Consider the following 25,187-nt stretch of genomic DNA (forward strand, 5'->3'; position numbering starts at 1 on the left):
CTGGAACTTTATTGCAAGTATGTGTACATGCAAATATACAGCAGGAGCTTAAGCCCCACTTTTAGTAAAGAATAAATAGGAGCTTAACATTTATAATCTCTTGCATGCTGAGTGTTGTTTTGAAGGATAAACATGTGTTAAATGTGCTATATTGAAATTCATCTTTGACCGTTAATGAACTTTTGTGTGCTTGCGACTATACAAGGGAGTTTAAGCCCCATTCTTGCGAAAAGGATTAATAGCACCTCACCCATGGACTCATATTTTCATTGTTTCCATTTTTTGAGTCCTAATTTTTTTTTTTAAGTACCTTGAATGTCATATCCTGTCTTCATTGAATCATCTTTGATATGGATTGTTCCTGGTTACACACGAACACTACAAATAACTTAATGTTTGCATTTTCTGGTGCATGTGTTGTCCATAGTATCTAAGCACATATTCAAATTGATAGCGAGAGCGTCTAAATATAAAATCCTATCTTGTGTTGCGCACAAACATTTTTAGGCTTAGATTTGTTTTTAAGTTTTCTATGACTTGTGCTTAAATGTGATATTCTTATTAAAAATTTTTTTATTGAAATATACTACTTAGCCACAGTTCTTTGTTCTACCATGTGATCCTTGTTTTAAATTATTATAATATTTTTAGGATCTATATGGTTGGTTTTTCTGAGTACTTATTGAAATGCTTTGTGCTTATCCGTTATACTAGAAAAACATTGATTGCTTGAACTTTCATGTTAAAGTTTCTTTTTCAGCAAGTGTTGTCCCCAACATTTATTGATAATCATAAGGGGATTATATATATTTATTTACTTATATATATATATATATATATTTATTCTTATGTTAAGAAATGATTTTAAATGATACATACCTTATTTCTTGCTTGTGTGCTTAAATACCTTCATGACTTGTGCTATTTAGTATTAAAAATTGTATGTCATGAAGTTTCAAACTTTTAAAAAGTTGTTGCACAACTGGTTCATGGATTTTTCATGAAATGCATGTGAACTTGTTAGATCATATTTATGCTCAAACCTATTTTTTATATATACTGCATACTTTAAATTCAAATCTTTTGCAGGGACTTACATTGTCCTTAAATTGCAATGATTTGAGGATATTTCTAGTCTGATCTTGTTAACATGTCATTTATCTTTTGAATGACCAGTTATACTATTTTTCATGCTTAACGACCATATCTTTCAAACAGATATAAATTTTTTTTTTATGCCCAACTATTATATCGAATAGGGGAGAGTTTTTTAAGAAAAATAAATATCATTTAAAAAAAAAAAAGGAGTTCTCTTTGCTAAGTCGGTTTCTAAATAATCAAAATGCTTTCTACTTAACTTAACCCTATTGTAGATGACAAGAGGGGAAGAATATTTTTGAGCAAAATGATAATGACAGAAAGGGAAAATTTTAGGGGCAAATCATATGGACAAATTTCTGAGCGTGTGCTTTAACGCAAAAATTTAAATGCATGATCATTTGTTGTGTCTTCTTTCATGAATATGCTTAAGCTATTATGTTTATTTTTACATTATGCATATTCTTAGGGAGATTCTTTTCAAGCTGTACCCATTTTGCTCTTAGGTATTTTTCATTATCAAAAAGGGGGAGATTGTTTACTTTTTGACCGTGATCCCTGTTTTGACGTTGACAAAGCACTAGTGTCTTATCTGTGCGTTGAGTGCTTGTACATGTTTTTATTTGGCACGCACATAAGACAAAGGGAAATGGAAGCCATAAGCACTTAAAGAGCACACACTATTGGTGCATTCCATGAAGACAGAAGAGTAAGGAGGAAAAGAAGACATATATTTTAATTGTATATGTATTTATTTTTATCATTTTGTTTGTAATAATACATGTATCTGCATGAAATGGATAATATGCTCAGATGACCATAGATAAACCTTAGGATAGACTTCGGTTGACCTTAGGGCAGACTTCGATCGACCTTCGGTCGATCGACGCTTAATTGTTCGGGTTAGCAAAAAACCATAGAATGACTACAGGAATCCCCCAAGCGATAAGGGTAATAACTCACATTAACAGGGATTTAACTTGGGTTTTTATTTGGGCCAAAAATAATGTTTTAAATAGATTCGGTCGACCAAACCTTGGCAGTGTAAGTGCCTTGGTCGACCGAACTGGGTAGAAGTCAACTATTGACTTTGCTTGGTCGACCGAACCTTTTTGAACGTATCTTCCACGGTCGGTCAAATCAACATGTGTCTGACACCCAACTACTTGGTCAATCAAACCTTGTAGTTCATTTTGGCCATAGTCGACCGAACCTTATAGTTCATTTTGGCCATAGTCGATCAAACACAGAGGATTGGTCAACTGAACCTTGCCACGGTTGACCGAACCTAGAGGAATGGTCAACTGACTTTGCCTTGGTCGACCGAAATTTGAATGATTCAAAATCGCCCTAAGATGGTCGACCGAACCTATAGTTCAAAAGTTCCTCGGTTGACCAAACTTGTTAATATGGTCAACTGAACCTTCAATACGGTTGACAAAAACTCTCGAGTTGGAACTTTTTAAAAGCGCTAAAAATCGTTAACTTTTAATTAAACTTTTCCAAAATATCGAGTGTGTCCCCAACAATCATAATTTTTGTAAAATCTATAAATGCCCCCTTATTTGCTTTGATTAGCAACTTTGATTAACCCAAATTTTCTCTCTTATCCATTGTTAATCACAGTTCTCCCAAAATGTTTTTTATTGTTAAATCTCTTCTTTGGGGCAAAATATTTTAAACAAAACTCTCCAACTCTCTTCTACTCTTTCATTTCAAAATTACTCTTGAAGAGAGTATATTTATTTTTGGAAATTTATTTTTACATGCTCTCACTTATTATTTATATTTGAAAATCTTTTTGAGAGTATAGCTTTGGTTTCTCCTAGTTGTTTCCTTGATAAATATTTTTGGGAGAAAGTTATTTATTATACAAATATTTTCTTAAGCTTAAATTTCTAGATTCTCCAAATATTCTTTATTTACCAAAATTTTTAAATGTACCAGTTGGGTTCAACCCAGAATTGAACTGGGGTGTTTTAGCCCCATAAGTGAGATTGGTTCGATTCAGCATGGAAATCAAACTGGGGACTCTCAGCCCTGTAAGTGAAACCAGTTCGGTTCAGCCCAAAAATTGAATTGGGATTTTCCTCGCCTCGTAAGGAGAGGATGTAAACGACTTCTTCTCCACTCGTTTAAGTGAGCAAGGATAGTGTAATCATTGTGGGGTATGCCCAAGGTGCAAACGTAGGCTGGTTTGGCTGAACTTCGATAACAACTATCATGTGTTCCTCTATCCCTATCTCATTTAAATTACTGCGCTTTAAATTCAGTATGTGTATGCCTATTTGTTTACTGTCATATTTATTTGCATGCACACATTTAAATTAAATGAGATATATTGCATACGTGTATGCTTGCACTCACAGTTTAATTATTTTACATACACGTTTGCATTATGAATGAGATATGATATGTGGTGAATCAGTAGAAATGTTTAATTTAGCAAAAATGTTTTAAAATCCAATTCACCCCTCTCTTGGGATCACACCAATTCCAACAGTGTGGCTATGCATGCCAATGAGAAGGCACCACATAACACTATATTTTAAATCAGGGTGACGTTATGTTAACGTTACCATTGCATATATTGATGCCCATTCATCTCTCGCCTTCCCTGTTAACCAATTGACCTAGTTTGACCTAAGTTAACCCGATTTGACCGAACTCACTTGGTCCTCTTGGATCGTTGACAAATTTGACTATATTGAACTTCCCCCCCACCCCCCCCCCCTCCCCTTTTATTTATTTATTTTATAAAAAAATTATTTTCAAGAAATCATTTTTAAAAATTCACTAAAATTTCATAAAAATAATAAAAATCATTTTATAAAATCATGAAAAGTTCTAGGAATTTTTAAGAAGTTTTTTAGGAATTTTTAAAGTAAAAAATTGTTAAAAACTAAAATTTAAAAATTTAAAAATCACAAAAAATGAATAAAATGTTGGAAAATTCATGAAAAATCATTTAATTAAAATTGCAGAAAATTACAAAAAAATATAGAAATATTTATGGAAAATTCTAAGACCTCGTATGCATGGTTTTGAACACTTTTTGGTATGTTCAATTTTTGGGTGACATTTGTGTTGACTTTTTGAATCATATCCCATTTTGATAATGACAAATCACAGCATCTCATTTGTGCGTTAAGTATTTAAACAAATTTAAGTTTCAGAAAGTACAAATGACCGATGCAAAATGGAAACCATGAAACACTTAAATAAGCACATCATTTGGCATATTCCATGAAAATCAAGCAAAGCTTGAAGATTTGCATTTTTCAATTGTAATGTACTTAGGTTTCAATTGGGCATGCATATATCATTTGATTTGATGTGAAGCTCAAACATGACCTTAGTTGGACCCTAGGCACTCTATATTTCATGGAAAATCATTTTACAATTGTGCAGAAATTATTTCAAGTATAAAAATCATTTTTGGACTAAAAAATTCAAAAACAAGATTTTCAAAATCCTCTTCACGTTTCTACCATCACATTGATGAGCACTCTTCTCGATCAATCCTTTCTCATATTTAAAAAATGTTCAACATCAAAGTTGTGAGATTTTCTCTTAGCTTTCTTGTGATACTAAGAACGTCCCATTTGGAGTTTCCTAGAAAACATAATGCCCAAAATATTGAAAGGTATCCATAGCAAAAAAATCGCTTCATGTTTCTGCCATCGCATTAATGAGCAATTTTCTCAATCAATCAATTCTCTTCTTCAAATATGTCCAACATGAAAGTTATGAGATTTTATCTTAGCTTTCTGTTGATACCAAGAATGCCTCATTTGGAGGTTTTTAGAAAAATTTATGCTCTAAAAACTGAAAGGTGTCTGCAGTAGAAAACCCATATTCAATCGACTGAATCTCAGCTCAGTCAACCAAAGTTCATCCTGATATGATCCGATCAATCAGATTATCATGTTAGTCAACCGAATTGCGCTAAATTGGAAAATTGCCTTGGGTTCAGTCGATCGAATCTCAGTTCATTCGACCAGATCTCTCAGGTTTCGCCAATAATGGTCAAAAAATGGCAATATTTTCAAAGATTAAATATATTTTAAAGCTCCAACGATCACATAATGACTATATCTTGGTTTTGCCTATAAATACCAAGCTTAAACACCATGACAATGGTTGTTGATCATCCTAAGAACATATTTGAATATCTTTTGATCCTTGAGCATATTTGAAACTCATTTTGCACATCATTTTCAAACTTTTCCTACTCGTGTTTGAAAAAACTTTTGGGGAAAAAAAAATTGAAGAACTCTTGAAAGTTTTGAGCATCTTTTACACTCACATTCATTGCATCAAAGTTATCTTATTTTTTGATATTTCAAAAGTCTATTTGAGAAAATTATTTTCATCATACTCTAATGAGTTTCATTTTCAAATCATTTGAGAGTGCATTAGAAAAAGAATTTCGTTGTATTAATCAAATCTTGAAGGAGCATTCTTTCTACACCAAATTTATTTCCATTCATTTCTTTACGGTTCGGGTTTTGAACTGTGCCAAGTGAGGGTATATCACTTGGAAAGGTATCTCCACCTATAAGGAGGGATTACAAGTTTGAACTGTACCGAATGAGGGTATATCGCTTGGAGAGGCTTCTCCACCTATAAGGAGGGATTGTAGGGCCAGCTCAGCCCTAGTTCAAAGGAGCAAGATAGTAGAACCTTGTGGTATATCCTTAGGTGGTTTGCTTGAGGCAAAGACGTAGGCGGGTATAGTCGAACCTTGTAAATCACGGTGTCATTCTCTCTGTAGAGACCCGAAGAATTATTGAAATTAAATAATAAAAGGAAGGAGAGAAAAAGAAATTTCAAAGGGGGGACTCAGTAGGGTCTCGTCAACGAGCATAGAGCGTCCGTCAACGAGCACTCTTCTTGGGCATGTCGACGGGGACACATGTCTCGTTGATGAGAACTTATCAAGAGGGCTGATTTCAGGACCTGAGATTCATCGATAAGGGTTATGTGTTCGTCAACGATCCTCCTTCTTGGTCTCATCAACGAGGCAACATGGCTCGTCGACAAGGCCACATGGCCAACCATTTATATATAGTCAAAAATTCACTTTTCATAGAAAAATTCATCTTCTTCCCCTTCCTCTCACTAGAATTTGGTGATCTCTCATTCTCTCTAGATTTTCGGCTCCGTTTCTCCCTGATTCGACGATTGGAAGCTATCACGATGATCTTGGGGAGACTCTGTACAACCTAATTGGAGCAGAATGTTGATTTGAAAAGTTTGGGCACCATCCCAATTTCAGGGTAAGTAGATTATTTTGGTATTTCCAGTATTACCAAGTTTATATAAGCCCAGATTTTGTGTTGTATGAGAATGTACTGTTGTTTTGTAGAGTAAAATTAAGGTGTTATGATTTCAAGGTTAGGGTGTTTTTGGGACCTTGTAGGCATGAGTTGAGGACCTTAGCGGTTATTTTTCTAGGAACCCAGGTAAATTATAGTTTAGGAAATTACAAATAGACAAATTTAGGAAATGTGAGTATGATGATTTTCTAGGAAATTCAGTGTTTTACCGGGGAATTTGTATATATGTAATTACAAGATTTTGAGGTTGGTATGCTGAGGGCGTGAGGGTTGAATTGGAGGCAAGCCTCCCAATCAGATATGTAAGGGAAATATGTTATGCTAGGAATTTTGGAATGTTTATCAATAAATTATATGTTTTTTCAGATTATTATCCAGTACGCAAATTATTTGTATATTAAAAGATACAGTTTTCAGAATATGGAATATTTATTTATTTAGTTGTGTGGCATGAGACATTATCAGAACAGTACAGAAATCCTACAGTTTTTAGATTACTATGATTTACAGTATTTATACAGAAATATGTTTTATCAGATTGTACAGAATTATAAATTACAGTGTATATATAGATAGATATTTTATAGCATTTACAGATTACCATGATTCCCAGAATTTTAAAGCCATAACACTATGATATTACAGTTTATACAATTCATATATTACAACTACTACAGTTCAGATATTACAGTATTTTTCAGAATAGTTTATGGTGTTACAGTTATTTTGGAATCATGATGAAACCATAAGATGTATATATAGAAAATAGTATTATATAGTATCAGACCCTAATGAATCAGTTTAGATATCAGAAGAGCACGGTACCGTTGCTATTACAGATCAGAGTGTAACCACACATCTCAGATAGTGTGTGGAGGATTTCGTCAACCGTTCCTGGAGAGATTGCAAGATCCCTAGTAGACTAGGTTGAGGTGGCTAGTTTGACGACGTAGATACCAGTGTCATGCCTTATAGGGATTGTAGATGGTTGGACTGAGGATTGATAGAGTTACAGTTGACTTATCCTGGTAGGCCAGCTAGAGTTAAGTCCCGCCTACGGGCTGCACAACCCTGTCATGAGGGGTTAAATCATAACATACATTTTTTTAGGGTAAATATCACAGTTATTTATATATATACAAATTTACAGAATATTAGTAGATATATTGTGATACTAGAAGTATGAAAAGGTAGAAAACTTAGATATTATAGGTTTATTTTAAACTATAGTAGATGCAAGTTGTATTGTATATTATTTTACTAACTTTTACAGTTTCAGATATTTATCTGTAGAGTATTTATAGAACTCAATCGCCACACGCTAGTAATAACATATTTCCTCTTATTGGGCGTTGTCTCATCCCAGTGATATAACATTTTTCAGGTGATCTAGTTAGATGAGCAGATCAGGCTCGCCGATAGAGGGATTGTTGCACTGCCCTAGTTGTGGGGTAAGTGTTTTCAGGGAGATTTGTTTTTGGGTAGTTATCCAGGGTTTTTGGTGGATGTTACTAGGAGATTTGTTTTTTTGTATGTATATTTTAGGAAATTATTGAATTCTAGTATTGTAAATATGGATGTACAGTTTATGTTTTCCACTAGGTAGGCGTGCAAAATAAACAGGGTTTCCTCAGTGCTCATTTGGGGTTTGAGATGTTATAATAGATAATCTAAGGGTATCATAGTAAATTGAGTTTCAGTTTATAAAGAAGCTTAATTGAAAATTTGAAAAAAAAAATGGTATAGATTTTCGGGTCGTTACAGTTTGGTATCAGAGCCTAGGTTTAGTAGGTTCTGTAGACTCTAGAGTGTAGTGGAGAACAATACCAGAATATAGGAATGGATTTTGAGGAAGGATGGGAATTGGGATAGAACAGAATATCAGTGGGATAATGTTGGGAAATTAGGATGAGAATTTAGGATTCCGTTCTACATTCTGGAAGTAGGAATTTTAGGGTGGTTTCTGTGATTTTCCTGGAGTAAAGATTTAAAAAAAACCATAGTAAACTATTTCAATATGGTAAGACTAGACCCTAAATTAGTGATAGAAGGTATGAGGTATTTTAGTTGGAGTAGCATTGTAAGGTTCGGATTATCAGAATAATTTAGTATTATTGCAGGGTAGACCCAGGAGGTAGTAGTGCCCACGCTAGCGGCGATGATAGAGCAGGGCCATCTGGAATGGGAGGCAAGGACTCAGATGCTGTATTACATAGAGTAGCTCAGTAGGTCATGGTTAAGATTGCAAGAAGCTCCAAGGAGCAGGGAGGTCCATCTACTATGTAGGGGTGTACGATAGAAAAATTCACGAAGATGAACCCTCCAGCATTTTTGGGAAAAACTGATCTTGCAGTTGTAGAGAACTGGATGCAAGAGATAGAAAAGATACCGATGGTGCTCTACTGCACCGACGAGCAAAACGTCCTTTATGCCATGTACAAGTTGGCAGGAGAGACCCAGAGATGGTAGATGGCCACAAAATTGCTAGAGGAGCATATACCTATCCTAATGCCGATGGCCTATGCCCTATTCAGAGACATATTCTTTGATAGAGGCTAAAGTATAGGAGTTTCTGAGTTTGACCCAGGGATCATTGATAGTTCAGCAGTATGCAGCGAAATTCATTGAGCTGTCACAATTCGCTCCATATATAGTACCAGATGAAGTTAAGAAAGCCAGAGTGTTCGAGTGGGGTTTGAAACGAGATATATATAAGCAGGTGGCAATATTGAAGATGCAGGATTTATCTGAGCTGGTTAACAGAGCTACAGTAGCAGAGGATAGTGAGCAAATAGATGTAGGAGTACCGAGCCAAAGGAAAAAGGCCCACGCCATCGGGTTTCCTAGTAAGACCCAGCCAGAGCCCATGGAGAGGAGACCGATATAAAGGAGGCCAGAGACAGATGATGGGGCACAACGGTGTTTAGGGTGAGTAGATTATTCTTATTTTTCCTATATGTGATCAGAGGCACCTAGGTGGATGTCGGTTAGGAAAGAATGTCTGCTATCGGTGTGGGAGATTTGGCTAAATGGCAAGATCATGTTGGGGGCCACCGATCCACACACTAGCTCATAGACCACTTCAGGGTGGTTATCAGACGCCCCGTGGGGCCAATAGAGGAACACATCGCCGACGAGGGTTTATGCATTGACGCTGGGAGATGCTGAGACTGCTGGAAATGTCGTGACAGGTATCCTTACTATTTTACCATATAAAGTTGTTGTTTTATTTGACACAGGTGCCACCCATTCCTTTGTATTGGCGGGGTATGTTAAAGTAACTGGGGTAAAGGCACAGTTGTTAGATGTTGAGTTTTTTGTAGCCACGCCGACGGGATCTATTTTGAGGTGTAGGAAGGTACTTAGGAACTTTTCAGTGGGCATTTGAAAGAAAGTACTACCAGTTGATCTCATGATATTAGATATGTAGGGGTTTGACGTAATATTAGGTATGGATTGGCTGACAGCCAATCACGCTAGCATAGATTGCTATCAGAAAGAAGTGATTTTCAAACCCCTAGGTGACAAAGAATACAGATTTGTGGGTTCACATATGCGTGCCTCACCACGGCTAGTGTCGGCTATTTAGGTGAGGAGACTGATTTAGGGTGGATGCCAGGGATATGTAGCTTACATAAATGAGCTACCAAAGGAAGAATTGAAACAGGCTGATATGGTCAGAGAATTTCCAAAAATATTTTTCCAGAGGAATTACCTAGTTTACCACCAGATCGAGAGATCGAATTCACCGTGGATCTATTACCAGGGTCAGCACCAATATCTAAAGCGTCGTACATAATGGCTCCAGCCGAACTGAAGGAATTGAAAGATCAGTTACAGGAATTGCTAGATAAAGGGTTTATTAGGCCTATTGTTTCACCTTGGGGAGCCATAGTTCTGTTTGTAAAAAAGAAAGATGGGACCATGAGGATGTGCATAGATTATCAAGAAATAAATAAAATGACAATCAAGAATAAATATCCTCTTCTTAGAATTGATGATTTATTTGACCAACTCCAGAGGACCGAGGTCTACTCCAAAATTGACCTTTGGTCAGGCTATCACTCGGTGAAAGTCAAGGCAGAGGACGTATCAAAGACAACTTTCCGAACTAGGTATGGGCATTACAAGTTCCTAGTAATGTCGTTCAGATTGACAAACGTACCACTGATGTTCATGGATTTAATGAATTGGGTGTTCCATCAATACTTAAACCTTGTTGTGGTGTTTATTGATGATATACTAGTATACTCGAAGAGTCTTGAGGAGCACGAGGGTCATTTAAGACTGGTTTTGCAGGTGCTGAGGGGAAAGAAACTATATGCTAAATTCAAGAAATCTGAATTCTAGTTGAGGCAGGTTACTTTCCTCAAGCATGTGATCTCTGAGGACGGTATATCAGTTGATCCGAGTAAAATAGAGGCAATAGTGAGTTAGTTGAGGACTAGTGAATGTTCAAGAGATCAGAAGCTTCCTAGGTATGGCAGGGTACTACCAGCGTTTCGTGGATGGCTTTTCCAGATTATCAGGTCCACTGACATGACTTATGACAAAGAACGTGAAATTTGATTGGATCGATGAGTGTGAGTAAAGCTTCCAGGATTTGAAGCAGCGACTGGTCACTGCACCGATATTTTCTATCTCATTAGGGGAAGATGGTTTTGTGATATATAGTGACACGTCCTAAAAGAGACTCAGGTGCGTGTTGATGCAGTACGGGAGAGTCATCACCAACGCATCTAGACAGTTTAAAGAGTATGAAAAGAGCTACCTTGTGCACAATCTAGAGTTAGCTGCAGTGGTGTATGCTCTGAAAATATGGAGACAATATCTTTATGGTGGGAAATGCAAGATCTTCACTAATCATAAAAACTTAAAGTATTTCTTCACCCAGAAAGATTTGAATATGTGGCAAAGAAGATGGTTGGAGCTCATATTGTACTATCAGCTACCATCCAGGGAAAGCAAACATAGTGGCTGATGCATTGAGCGGGAAAACAGCAAGAGTAGCGGTGTCAATAGTGGAGATTCAGTATTTTATCCAGATGGATTTGGAGAGATTAGGCATGGAGCTGATAGAGGATGATCACGAGGCATACATTGCCAACTTGGTGGTACAACCTTCCTTGCAGGAGAAAATTAAAGCTGCACAAAAGAATGACGCAGAGTTGGCAGAGTTGATGGAGAAAGTGCGGAATGGATAGGAAGAGGAGTTTAATATTATAGAGGATGGAGCCCTGAGGTTTCGTGCCAGTCTATGCGTTCCTGTAGATGCTGAGATCAGAAGACTATATTGGAGGAGGCTCACAGATCCCTATACACATTTTATCTTGGTAACACTAAAATGTATCGGAATCTTCGAGAGACTTTCTGGTGGAGCGAAATGAAGATGGAGATAGCTGAATTCGTGCAGCAGTGTTTGACATACTAGTAGATAAAGGCTAAGCACTAGAGGCTGGAAGGACAGTTGTAGCCACTCCATATCCTTGAGTGGAAGTGGGATCACACATCCATGGATTTCGTCACTAGGTTACCGTCAGCACTGCATGGTCAGAATGCTATCTAAGTGATTGTTTACCGATTGACAAAAGCAGCCCACTTTCTACCTATTAAAGTTAGCTACCCTACGTACAAACTGGAAGAGATCTACATTTAGGAGATAATTCAACCGCATGGAGTGCCAATATCCACGATTTTGGAGGAGTTTGCAGGAGGCTTTAGGGTCTTAGTTATCAATCAGCATGGCATATCATCCTTAGACTGATGGGCAGACAGAGAGAACGATCCAAATACTTAAGGATATGCTGCGAGGATGCGTGTTGGATTATTGGGGTAGTTGAACCCAGTATATGCCGCTGGTTGAGTTTGCATATAATAACAGCTATCAGGCCAGCATCGGCATGGCACCTTACGAGGCGTTGTATGGTAGGAGGTGTCGCTCACCTTTGTACTGGGATGAAATAGGTGAGAGGCGAGTTCTGGGACTAGAGTTGGTGCAACAAGCATACGATAAAGTCCGACTAATTAAAGATAGAATGAGTGCAACTCAGAGCCAGCATAAAAGTTACGCTGATACGCGCTACCGAGAATTGGAGTTTGATGTTGAGTATTTTTTAAAGTAGCACCATTGAAGGGAGCTATGAGATTTGGGAGGAAGGGTAAGCTGAGCCCTAGGTTCATTAGCCCATTCAAGACATTAGAGAAAGTGGGTCCAGTAGCCTACAGGGTAGCTTTACGACCAGCATTGTCCAGAATACATGACGTATTTCATGTTTCCATGTTAAGGAAATACGTCCTAGACCCTTCCTATGTGATCAGTTATGCAGAGATAGAGCTAAGAGATTAATTGGCATATAAAAAGACACTAGTGCAGATCCTAGATAGGAAAGAACATGTATTGTGCACTAAGAAAATTCCATTAGTAAAAGTTTTTTGGAGAAATCACGTAGTAGAGGAGGCTTCGTAGGAGCCAAAGGAGGAGATATGATAGAGGTACCCACAGCTGTTTGGTGGGAATCAGTAGTAGTCAAGGGTGATAGTTTAGAGGAAATCAGTATTATTTATTTCAGTGTAGAATAGTTAAGGTATGAATTGTATATTAGATTATAGGATAGATAGTGTTTTTGGTTTTGGGGGAATTTTTTTTTTCTTTTATGTATATGTATGTAATCTCCCGAAACCCTAGTTATAACCACGGTATTCCTCCACCATAAGTGAGGGTAAAGAATAAAATAAGTATCCAATTTGTCCTTAGAGGATGGTGCGTAGTACAGATAGAAAATTTTGTGGATGAAATTTTATAGGGAGGGGAGAATGTAGAGACTCGAAGAATTATTGCAATTAAATAATAAAAGGAAGGAGAGAAAAGGAAATTTCAAAGGGGGGGACTCAGCAGGGTCTCGTCGATGAGCGTAGAGCGTCCGTCGACGAGCAGTCTTCTTGGGCACGTCGACGGGGACATGTGTCTCGTCGATGAGAACTTACTGAGAGGGTTGATTTCAGGACCTGAGATTTATCGATGAGGATTATGTGTTCATTGACAAACCTCCTTCTTGGTCTCGTCGACGAGGCGACGTGGCTTGTTGACAAGGCCACATGGCCAGCCATCTATATATAGTCAAAAATTCACTTTTTAATGAAAAATTTGTCTTCTTCCCCTTTCTCTCACTAGAATTTGGTGCTCTCTCATTCTCTCTAGAATTTTGGCTTCGTTTCTCCCTGGTTCAATGATTAGAAGCTACTATGGTGATCTTAGGGAGATTCTCTACAACTTAACCGGAGTAGAATGTTGATTTAAGAAGTTTGGGCACCACCCCAATTTCAGGGTAAGTAGAATATTTGGTATTTACAGTATTACCAGGTTTATCTGAGCCTAAATTTTGTATTGTATGAGAATATACTGATGTTTTGTAAGTAAAATTAGAGTGTTATGATTTCAGGGTTAGGGTGTTTTTGGGACCTTGCGGGCATGGGTTGATGATATCAGCGGTTATTTTTCCAAGAACCCAGGTAAATTATAGTTTAGGAAATTACGAGTAGGAAGATTCAGAAAATGTGAGTATGATGATTTTTTGGGAAATTCGGTGCTTTACTGGGGAATTTATATACGTAATTACAGGATTTTGAGGTTGGTGCACCGAGGGCGTGAGGGTTGAATTGGAGGCAAGCCTGTTAGTCAGATAGGTAAGGGAAATATGTTATGTTAGGAATTTTGGAATGTTTATCAATAAATTATAGGTTTTTCCAGATTATTAACCAATACGAAAATTATTTGTATATTAGAAGATATAGTTTTCAAAATATGGAATATTTATTTATTTAGTTGTGTGGCATGAGACATTATCAGATCGGTATAGAAATCCCATAGTTTTCAGATTACTATGATTTACAGTATTTATGCAGAAATATGTTTTATCATATTGTACTGAATTATGAATTACAGTGTATATACAGACAAATATTTTATAATATTTACATATTACCATGATTCCCAGAATTTTAAAGGTATAACACTATGATATTACAGTTTATACAGTTCAGGTATTACAGATAAGTTATTACAACTATTACAGTTCAGATATTACAGTATTTTCAGAACAGTTTATGGTGTTATGGTTATTTTGGAATCATGATGAAATAGTAAGATGTATATATAGAAAATAGTATTATACAGTATTAGACCCTAATGAATTAGTTTAGATATCAGTAGAACACGATACCGTTGCTATTACAGATCAGAGTGCAACCACATATCTCAGATAGTGTGTGGAGGATTCCATCAACCGTGCCTAAAGAGATTGTAGGCTCCCTAGCAGACTGGGTAGACGTGCAAAATAAACAGGGTTTCCTCAGTGCTCATTTGGGGTTTGAGATGTTTTAATAGATAATCTAAGGGTATCAGAGTAAATTGAGTTTCAATTTGTAGTGAAGCTTAATTGAAAATTTGAAAAAAAAAATGGTATAGATTTTCGGGTCGTTACACTCTCTATCCCTACTCTCTTTAAATTTCCACAAGTGTATATTTATATCTATTTTGCGGTGATTGTAGTATATGCTTTAAATTTGATTTTGATATTGATTGGAAATTAGTTAAATAGTCGTTAAGTTTTTAAATACTCAATTCACCCCGCCCCCCTTGCTTGGGATAATACCAATCCTAACAATTTGAATGCATGTTTCACTTAATGCTTGATTGTATGATTGTTCATTTTCTATGTGTGTTCTTGTGTGTTTGTGTGTGCGGGTGGGCACCACTCCTTTGAGGAGTAATTCAGCATAATGGGATTATAAAAATCCTTAGTTATCTCTTAAGGGGTGAATTGTTTAGTAGAATTCGCTCAATGGTGATTCTACTAGACTTTGAAACTTTGGTGCACATATTTCATTTGATCTTACTTTTGTAGCTTGTTTTTGTATGTATTTTAGCCTACTTCGCATGTATGCTTACATGTTTTGTGTAGCAATTCTCCATTTTTCTTCGACATGCTTACCACTATTTGTTTGCAATGAGATTGGTTGAATAAAATATGAAGGATTAGAGTCTTGACCAATCAAATGTAAAGGCAAATTTAAGTTAATCAAATACCGTTGACTGTACAAGTGCGAAGGGATGCTAGTCTCTTCCTTCCTTTCGCATAACTATAGTCCCAAATCCTATATGGGGACATAGATCTTTGAGTACTATTGGATTCCTTGGACCTAAGTATAGTTTAGAGACCAATGAATTTGTAAAATTTAAAATAGGTAATCTAACCTCATATAGAGTAAAAAATAGATTTATGACAACTACATTAGACCATATACACCATATATATTACTCCTCATTTGAATTTGAGTTTGCCACAAATTTGACCTCATTTTTTAGGTAGTTGGTCCTCTCGACGTTGCGACCGCGACAGCCAATGGGTTTTTAGGCGTTGGCAAGGCAAATCGGCGATGAAGGTGGAGGAGGAAGGAGGATCTGACGATCAAAGAACCAGAGGATTGCGAGGATGGTGAATCGGAAAATCAAAGGACCAAGTCATTGGGGGATGGCTAATCAACAATGGAGACAGCAAATCAGCTATGAAGGAGGATCGCGATTCGTGAAATGGCGAGCAGTGGAACTTAACAGTCATTGGAGATCCAGAGCAGTTGACCAATCTCCATACGATAGACTGAGTGATCAAGGAGAACTAGAGGATTGCGAGGATGGTGAATCGGCAAATCAAAGGACCAGGTCATTGGGGGATGGCTAATCAACAATGGAGTCGGCGCGATTCGTGAAATGGCGAGCAGTGGAACTCACCAGTCATTGGAGATCCAGAGCAGTTGACCAATCACCGTACAATAGACTGAGTGATCAAGGAGGAAGCTAAGAAGTCTAAAATTCTGAATTGAAGAGTGAACGGTGAAGGTGAACTAGTGAAGGGGGTCGAGATAGTGGGGGGTTTTTTCGTAAATTTACACGCATCATATTAAATATATATAATTAGTCAGGGACTCAATCATTAAAAAAAAAAAAAAAAAAAAATCCCGATCATCAAAAATCAAACTTTTTAAAAAACCAAATCAAACCAACCAAATTTAAAATCTTTGCCCAACCAATTTAACCTAATTTTTTCGGTTTGATTGATTAATTTAATTTTTACCAAATCATGCTCGCTCGGTGAAAAAAGTACCACATTTTTTTAATAGCAAAACAAAAATCAATTTCTTCCTTATTAAGCAATTTTCCTTACAAACATGATTAGAAGTTAACTAAAGTCTAACAGTTTTCATATGTTTCACTTTAATTACCTTCAATTCTCCATTATTTGGTATCTCATGACTTTTTTGAATTCACTCAAGAAATTCGTAATATAAATAGTAGCACCAACATTTAACCAACTAAGAATTTAAAGGTATGGGCCCCATGGGCATGATGCGGTGGAAATGCATTAGCACATAAAAAAGAGCATCAGGGTTCAATTTCAGGTAGATACACTCACGGAGCCAGCGGTACACATGGATGGTTAGAATTTACTCTGTGACCCAATGGAGACTGTGGATTGTGAGAATTCGCTCTGTGAGCCAGCGGGGACTATGGATGGTGAGAGTTCTCTGTGAGCCAGTAGGGACTGTGGATGGTAATGGAGATATGTCCCGGAGATCAGGTTAGCCGAACGTCCAACTGATGTACAGAAGCCATATCCGCATTCCGGACTTTACCTGATCGACGAGACCTAAGAGGAGGACACTGATCCGTAGGTTTGGTGTCGCACTAGGAGGTCTGAAGGGCTTGTTGGTGGCTGGAGTTTATATGTAATAAAAAAAAAAAGAACTTAAAAGTATGAACCAAGGCGCTTCATAATATGCTTAAACGCTCCACTAGAACCATTGTACCTAGTGGAACTCAATAATCTCATGTATATCCTTTTTCGACCTTTTAAAGCTTAGTAAATTTTTCAAAAACAACTTTTAGTAAGGCGCTAACATTCCCAATCTCAGGAATGCTCTGTCTAATGGATTTTTTCCTTAAATTTCTTTATAAACACAAGAGACACTCGATTTGAGTGTTATAATTTTTCCATAATAGACACTATCACTAAAAGTGTTAGGGTTATTCCACATCGGTTGTGAAAGGAGCTGGTGGTCAGTTATTAAGTGTGAGGGAAATTCTCACCTCATGAACTAACTTTTGGGGTTGAGAAGACCCTAAACCACCCAACACTGGTATCAGAGCTTGGTTCACCAACATTCTCCCTAGTGTGATGTGCTAAGGGAGACCCCGATGGTTGCCTTGACGGGAGAGACCCTAATGTATGAGGGGGAGATTGTTAGGATTATCCCACATCGGTTGTGGAAGGGGCCGATGGTCAGTTATTAAGTGTGAGGGAAAACCTCACCTCATAAGCTAGTTTTTGGGATAGAGAAGACCCTAAACCACCCAACAAAAAAAAGTAGTCTCATTCGGCTTCATAGGGTTATGAACTCTCAATGCCAAATCCACATTCATAATAGATTTTTTAAGAAGATATAATTGTAAATTAATTTGTAAATAAAAGTATTTTTATTTTTAAACATAATTTTTATAAAATTAACAATATGAAAAATATTAATTTTTATACCATATATAGAAGTATGAATTGTAAAAATCATCTTATTGACAAAAATTATTTTTCTCTTTTGAAAGTAAGACTAAATATTCATAAAAGAAAGAAATTTTTATAATATATATCAATTAAATTCAACTAGAATTAGATAAATTACATTTGGTAGTGTTTGGATTCATGGATTTGGAATTGAATTAGAAATACATGGATTTGTATTTCATGTTTTGGCTAAATTGCAAGGCAACATAGATGTTAGACTTTGGATTTGGATTTGAGAAAATTTGGACAAATTTCAATACAATTTTATATTACATCTTATTCAAATGTAATAAAATTTCAAATCTAAAATCTCTCCAAACATAGAGTAAGATAGAAATGAAATCCCAAAGCAATTCCAAATTTATTGTTTGGATCAACTTAAGTGTGGAATATAGATTTAGGCATGTTTAATTTAATTTTTAACCATCTCATGTAACTACACCATTGAAAAAAAAAATGCTAAAAATTATAAATAGAAAAAAAATCCTAAAACAACATGACCGAAAATTAATAGCATGTTTATTTGGGGAAGATAGCTTCATTTTTCATAAGACGACATAACCAAAAATTTCACATTTCAATTCAAGAAAATATGATAAATATTGCAACTTATAAGTCGTAAAATTTTATAAAAACTATTTTAGATATGTTAAATTCTGAACCTAAAAAAGAAATTTTATTCAACTAAAATATATATCATATATCATATATCATATATGAAGGTACAAATATTGTAAATTTTGTAGGTAAAAATATTATTATATTTCTAAAAGTTAAATTCAATAACATTATATAAATCTACATTAAAAAAATCCAATTTAAAATGGGTCAAGATTTAGACCTAAAAAATCTATTTCATACAAAATAAAATAAAATAAAATAAATGCAATGGTATTATAAATTGCGAATAAAAGGTACATCCTCAAACAAAATAGATAAATTCCTCTATATCTTCTAAAATTATTCAGAAGTGCCTAACTAATATCTTTTAAATTAATAATAATACAATTTCAAAAAGATAAAGAAATGAAATTATAGATGTAGAAGTATCCTTCAAATAATAAATTTTTAAAAAATATATATTTAAAATTTTAAAAACTAATTATTAAAGGTGTTTAAGTAAACAAAAAATAATTATATCTAAGAGTTTGGGTATCAAATCACAATTTCGAAATAATGAAAAATCTACGTAATATTTTTTATTTATAAAGTTATGTAAGTATTAAAATTCAATATTTTTCATAATTTTAATTAAAATATTAGTATCATATCATAACTTATATTTTTTAAGATTTTTCATAATGCTTTATTTACACGGTGTCAGTCTCATGTTGATGTTTGCATTTTATAATTTTACATACAACATTAATTTTTATAAATAATTATAAATATTTATATTTTAATATTTATAAACCAAATTATGATAATATATTTTTAATTTATATTAAAAACATATCTAAAATTTATAAAAATAGTTTGTATTATTATTTACGTAGAATCATGTATAATGTATGTAACATGTTTATATATATGGCTGGACCACCTCAAAGCAATCCTTAATCTCTGAGTCCTTCTTTACCCAAGATCCAAACTTATCAATATGTTTTTTATGTTCATGGTCATAAATTAATACATGTATAATAAAGGATGAAAAATCAAAAATAAATTAGGAAGAAATTCAAAAAATTTAGTTTCATGTACATAGCCACGAAAAATTTGGATCAAAATCTAATACCAATTGATAAATAATTTTCAAAACAATGATAATAACATTTTAGAACAAAACGATCAGTTTCTAAAATCATCACAAAGACATGAACATAAGACTCAAAATAAGTTCAAAATGTGTAACTTGTTGTATGAATTCTATGGTTGAGGTCCGAAGAGTTCTGCAATGTCAGAAACTTATCATCCTCTTCCCTTTCCGGATGTATCGAAATTTAAATATAAAATTCAAAATTCATACTTCCAAACGCAACGTTAATCTAAACTTTATAAATATGCTATTTAAGTTTGACAAAATTCTAACATAAGCATAAGGAGAGGTTGCCTCCTTGAATGGTTATGGTTAGACACAGTGGGTCTTCAAACTTTATACGCTGCCTGTTTTCTTTTCCACTAATTTTTAGGCCAATAAAAACAAGATTTTCTACATATCAAAGATGAAACAAAACTACATTTCTGCAACTATTTCCCCTTACCCTTTCCAAAATTATCACATGCAATTTTTTTTTTTTCATTTTAAACTAATTAACTATTTTGATTTTAGGTTTTATTTTTACAGACATTTCTCTTTTTGCAACTCAAACCAATATTTATAGGCCAAATTATAGGATGATAGGGTCCAGGTTTCATCTAGTAGGATACGTGTTGTAACTAAATAGTATTGAGTTAAATTTGGTTGTATAATGACTTACTGGTAGTGCTTGAGAGTAGATTTTAGGGTTTAGATTTGAATTTGTGTACATTTGAACAAAACTTAATACAATTTTATAGTACGTTTCATTCAAATTCATGTAAATCTAAGTTCATAATACATAATTCCTGCTCTAAATACAAGGATTATATACTTGGTTTGACATTTATAAGTAGTAACATGAGAACGTATTAGTGAACAGCCATTTTTTCTTTCCTTTTGTTTTTTGTATCTCGTCGGGTTAGCCTAAACTAGTTGGTAAGAGGATCGGTCAACTCTAATCCATAAGCATGAGCCAAAAAAATTTACCCCTCTTGCCTTGTATTATATGTTTTTCACTTTTGCTACATCAAAAATTGGTTAAGATCAGTGGCTTGGACAGGCTTACCGACTCTTAGCCCATGAGACAAACATGAAAGTATTATTGTGTTGATCTGATACTACTTGGTTCCAATCCAATGTCTTAGTCCAATTGACATTCTATGATTACTAAATTGTTAATTTCCATGAAGGGTCTATCCCCTTTCCTATCTTTCATTTGCTTCCTATATTAGTTGAGAAAAGGTTATAGGTATGTTTAATTTGCTTATTATACTCTTGAGGATACTTTTTTAAATTTTAGTGTCTCAATTAATGTTCACAATTAAAACATTAATAAATTATTTTTAATTTTTGAACTTGAGCAAATATATAATTGCCATGATTAATTATCCCTGTCAACAAATAAGCTCGGACAGATAAAAATATTCTTGTCTTATTGATAAACAAAATCAAATCAACACATCATGAATTGTAAATAGAAAAGATATATCCTAATTAAGTATTCCCTTTACATATTTTTTCTTAATTTTTTTTTTTTTTTGTAAAATGCCTAATATCATCTATCATCATGTAAATTGATCAAAAAGAATTCATGTCCTTGTTGTGGCAAAACGTTTACTACTACTAGATTGAAAATAAACCTAACTTCACAAAAATAAATTTATCGACTCAAGGTCAAAATAGTTTCTGAATGCTACTAACTTACAATGATCGATGCATAAAGCACATGAAAAAAGGGACTAATATGTAACACGTTAAGAAACATATAAAGAAATGACTCTAAAAGTTGGTGGGACATCAACCCAAATGAAGTATAGTTGTTGTGAATTGTGCTGTATGAAGAAAACGCTACCATATATGGAACATTCATGTTGCGCATGTAAATGTTATCCAAGTAGTTGTTTTAAAAAATGCCCTTAATTTACAGAACCCACTTGCCTTCATTCTCACAAAATGGAATGGAGCAAGGTAGGGCGGGTAAAAGTCCTTACCATATATAGAGGGTAGGCAATTATGGGACTGCATTACCGATACTAATAATATTATTAATAACAGTATCATCATTACAAATTCAAAGCTACTTATGGATATTGCAGTTGTTTGGCCAACTTTCTGCTTAATAAATCATCAGGCCTCCATTCTTGGGTATGGAGCACATGAAAAAAAAAAAATGGTGATTAATTAATTCTTACACAAGAACTGAAGACTCATGAGTGGGTCAAGATTTTTCATTCACCATTCTACTAATAATACAATAGACCCATGAACTTGCAGCTTATTGCCTGCTGCCGTGTACTTCGTTCCACTGGCAAGCCTACCTCTCTCTCTCTCTCTCTTTCTGATTGCTTGAAATTGCATCGGCTCAGCTTCAGCCAAGTGGGTTTCTCTCCTTTAAGCGTAGGGTTGCAGGCTGCTGTGCCTTACTGAGATGTGCTGAGGGGTGAATGACCACTCCTTTTTCTTCAATCACCTTACTTCTCAAGGGTGTGCTTCTGCCTCGCGCTCTCCAAATAGAGGTTTGTTTGATATTTGCACTGCAACTTTGGGTTGGTTTTCTTTTCTTTCCTCGTGCAGGATATACCTATAACGAATTGCTTCTCTGTTTTTCTTCCAATTGGGTTTTCTGATTTCTTCGATTTCCCCATTTCTGATTGTAATTTTCTTGTTTTTGCTGAAACTCCAGGTGGGTGGTTTCTCTTTTTTGAAAACTGATTTTTTACAACTCGTTGTGCTTTCTGAGATCTGTTGCTTGGCATTAGCTATTTTTTCCCCTCTGTTGGCCTCTTTTTTTATTCTATGGAACAGTTTGCGCTATCAAGCTTTTGAAGTTAGCTTAACTTCCGTAGTTCATAGGCTATTTCTTTTTTTCCTTGTGGTACAAAAACTTGTCAGATTGCTTTGTGTTGTAAACACTTCGGTGAATATCTTTGGTGGAAATTTCCAAAAGCGTTTTGCTTACTGATATTCATCATCTCATGCATGTCTTTTATTTTATATCGTAATTATAAATTTGAATTGCAGGAACTAGAGTGAAGAACATAAAGGCGGTAATCAACACTAATTGGGTTGTGCTAGAGGCATATATATATATATATATGACCATGCAGACTGAATTTGTGAAAGAGCATGATCAGGGAACCTTCCATAATTCCAGTGGGCAATTGTTCTCTATTCCTTCGGCGCCTCGATGGTGCGCCAGGGGATCCCAATATGCTGAAGGAGAATCCTTTGGTCAACTAAGGCATTCATCAATGGAGCACTACAGCGGTAGGAATCAACTTGCTGCCACTAAACAGGAGAAGCAGGGAACAGAGCAAGGAGCAGAACCAGGGAATACAGCCCAATTCGCCATTTTTCCGGGTATTTTAAGAGGTTTACTAATTTGTTTATGGGCTGGCGATTTTTTTATTACAATTGAGCAACCAAAATGGCTTGAAAAATTTCCAAGTTTCAAATGAATAGTCCTACAAACCAATTTCTTTCCTAAGTTCTAAGGAAGAAATGTGATAATGTAGAAGCAAACATGGGTTAAAATTGCAGGTGCAGTGCCAGGTGCAGCCATGGGTTTTGTAGCTGTGCAGCTTGTGCTTGTCATGAAAGTTGTCAATGATGCATCATTGTGACTGAATTCATTTTTTGGATTAATAATTCTATTTCAACTTCTAACCCTAGAATATGCATTTGGTAAACTTCATCAATTTATATAAAGCATTTGCTATGACTTTCATTTTATAATGATTTTAAAGCTACAATTCACTGAATTAATTAAATTAACTTCTGGACTTCACTTGTGTATTTCCTTCATGTGACAGGCAAAGATTCAGGGGAGGGGCAGAAAGCTCACCAACTTCAGGAAGCCATTCCTATGCATTCAAATCTGCAGCCAGGTTATCAAGCTAGCATCGAGCTAGGATTAGGTCAACCGATGGTATGCTCTTTCACACAATTTATTCATGTTTTATATGTTGTTTACTTTTTCTCTAGTCATTAATTAAATGGTGGTTTTTTTCCCGAACTCTCACAACCGACAGATCTGTACAAAGTATCCTTCCATTGATAATAGTTATGGAGCATTGTCAACCTATGGACCTCAAATCAGGGTTTGGCACCGCCCTTTTCTTCTATCTGTCCACATTTTGGAGTTTATATGTTATTAACTTTTCTTCTGCAATTATAGGGTCGCATCATGCTGCCATTGAACCTAACAGATGGACCAATATATGTAAATGCTAAGCAATATCATGGAATCATCAGGCGTCGGCAGAGCCGTGCAAAGGCAGAACTGGCAAATAAAGTTTCAAGAGCTCGTAAGGTATAATTCGTTTTTCCCAAGTGTCCCCTGCGAGTAATTCTCAATGATTTGATGAGGGATTTTTTTTGCCCCAGCAGCCATATATGCATGAATCACGTCATCTCCATGCGCTGCGCCGACCAAGGGGTTGTGGTGGCCGCTTCCTGAACACAAAAAAGTTAAACAGAGGGACAGGCAATAATGAGACAAAGAAGTCTGGAAATGAAAAAATTTCTCAGACTAATGGAGCTCAGAATTCAGTAGTTTTGCAATATGAGAACGGGAATTTGAATTTGTCGAAGGAAGCAAATGGCTGGAGGTCAAACCTTTCAGGGTCGGAGGTGAGTAGCAAGCGATTGTACTCCATGGAAGGCATTGATTGCTTCTCATTCTCATTCAATCCCCTCCGGCCTTCTGTTAACTCTATTGCAGACATGATCAAGAACGAGCATAGTATTGTTATGCCTGGAAAGTGGGTTTCAGCCACAGATCACTGCTACAACCTTAATGTCTGATGGCAAGGAAACAAGATGGGTTGGTATCATTCCCTGTAATGGTTGGCCGTTGAATACAACAGGTTTCCACTGGAAGGATGATCCTACCATGCACCATTTTCTTGGTATCCAGGCAACTCATTCTTGGCTGATCTGCGTTAAGGTCATCTCAGCCAGCCATTGTAGCCTGCCTCATGATGGCTCTGTTGAAGTTTGATTCTTTTGTATGGATTTCAAAATTTTTGGAGAAGAATTGTAATGTGAAACTCTTTGTTATTGTGTTATACAGGTATTATTCTTGGCATGTTACACAATTATAATTCTGTATGTGCAGATTAAGGAACAGTCCTACCAGAAGATGGAGAGTACTATCCATAAGGCACCCTTCTACCGAGGCCAAGCCTTATCTGTGAACTGCAAAACAGTTAAACAATGTTAAACTAATTAGACCATGGTTCGGAGACAAAAGCTCTAGCAGATTCTAAATCTTTCATAATGTATTAAGTGACAAAAAACCAAAGAAAAACAACAAGGTGCCAACACCAGGGAACATGCCCATTACAGCATCCAAACAAGAGGTTATAAATCCCATCACCTCGGCATCTTTCTCAA

The 25,187-nt window shown here is 35.6% G+C and overlaps 1 protein-coding gene across 1 annotated transcript; it reads left to right on the forward strand.

The window, feature by feature from the left end:
- Positions 1-22,891: 22,891 nt before the first annotated feature.
- On the forward strand, positions 22,892-24,864 carry LOC131148335 (nuclear transcription factor Y subunit A-10-like). Its single transcript, XM_058098052.1, has 5 exons — positions 22,892-23,150; positions 23,603-23,718; positions 23,822-23,890; positions 23,968-24,102; positions 24,180-24,864. Exons 1-5 carry the CDS (start codon positions 22,892-22,894, stop codon positions 24,594-24,596), a joined length of 996 nt encoding a protein of 331 aa, XP_057954035.1. The 3' UTR covers positions 24,597-24,864.
- The last annotated feature ends 323 nt before the right edge of the window (positions 24,865-25,187 follow it).

The sequence above is a fragment of the Malania oleifera genome, chromosome 1 (genome assembly GCF_029873635.1).
Source record: "Malania oleifera isolate guangnan ecotype guangnan chromosome 1, ASM2987363v1, whole genome shotgun sequence".
In the NCBI taxonomy this organism is placed as follows: domain Eukaryota; kingdom Viridiplantae; phylum Streptophyta; class Magnoliopsida; order Santalales; family Ximeniaceae; genus Malania; species Malania oleifera.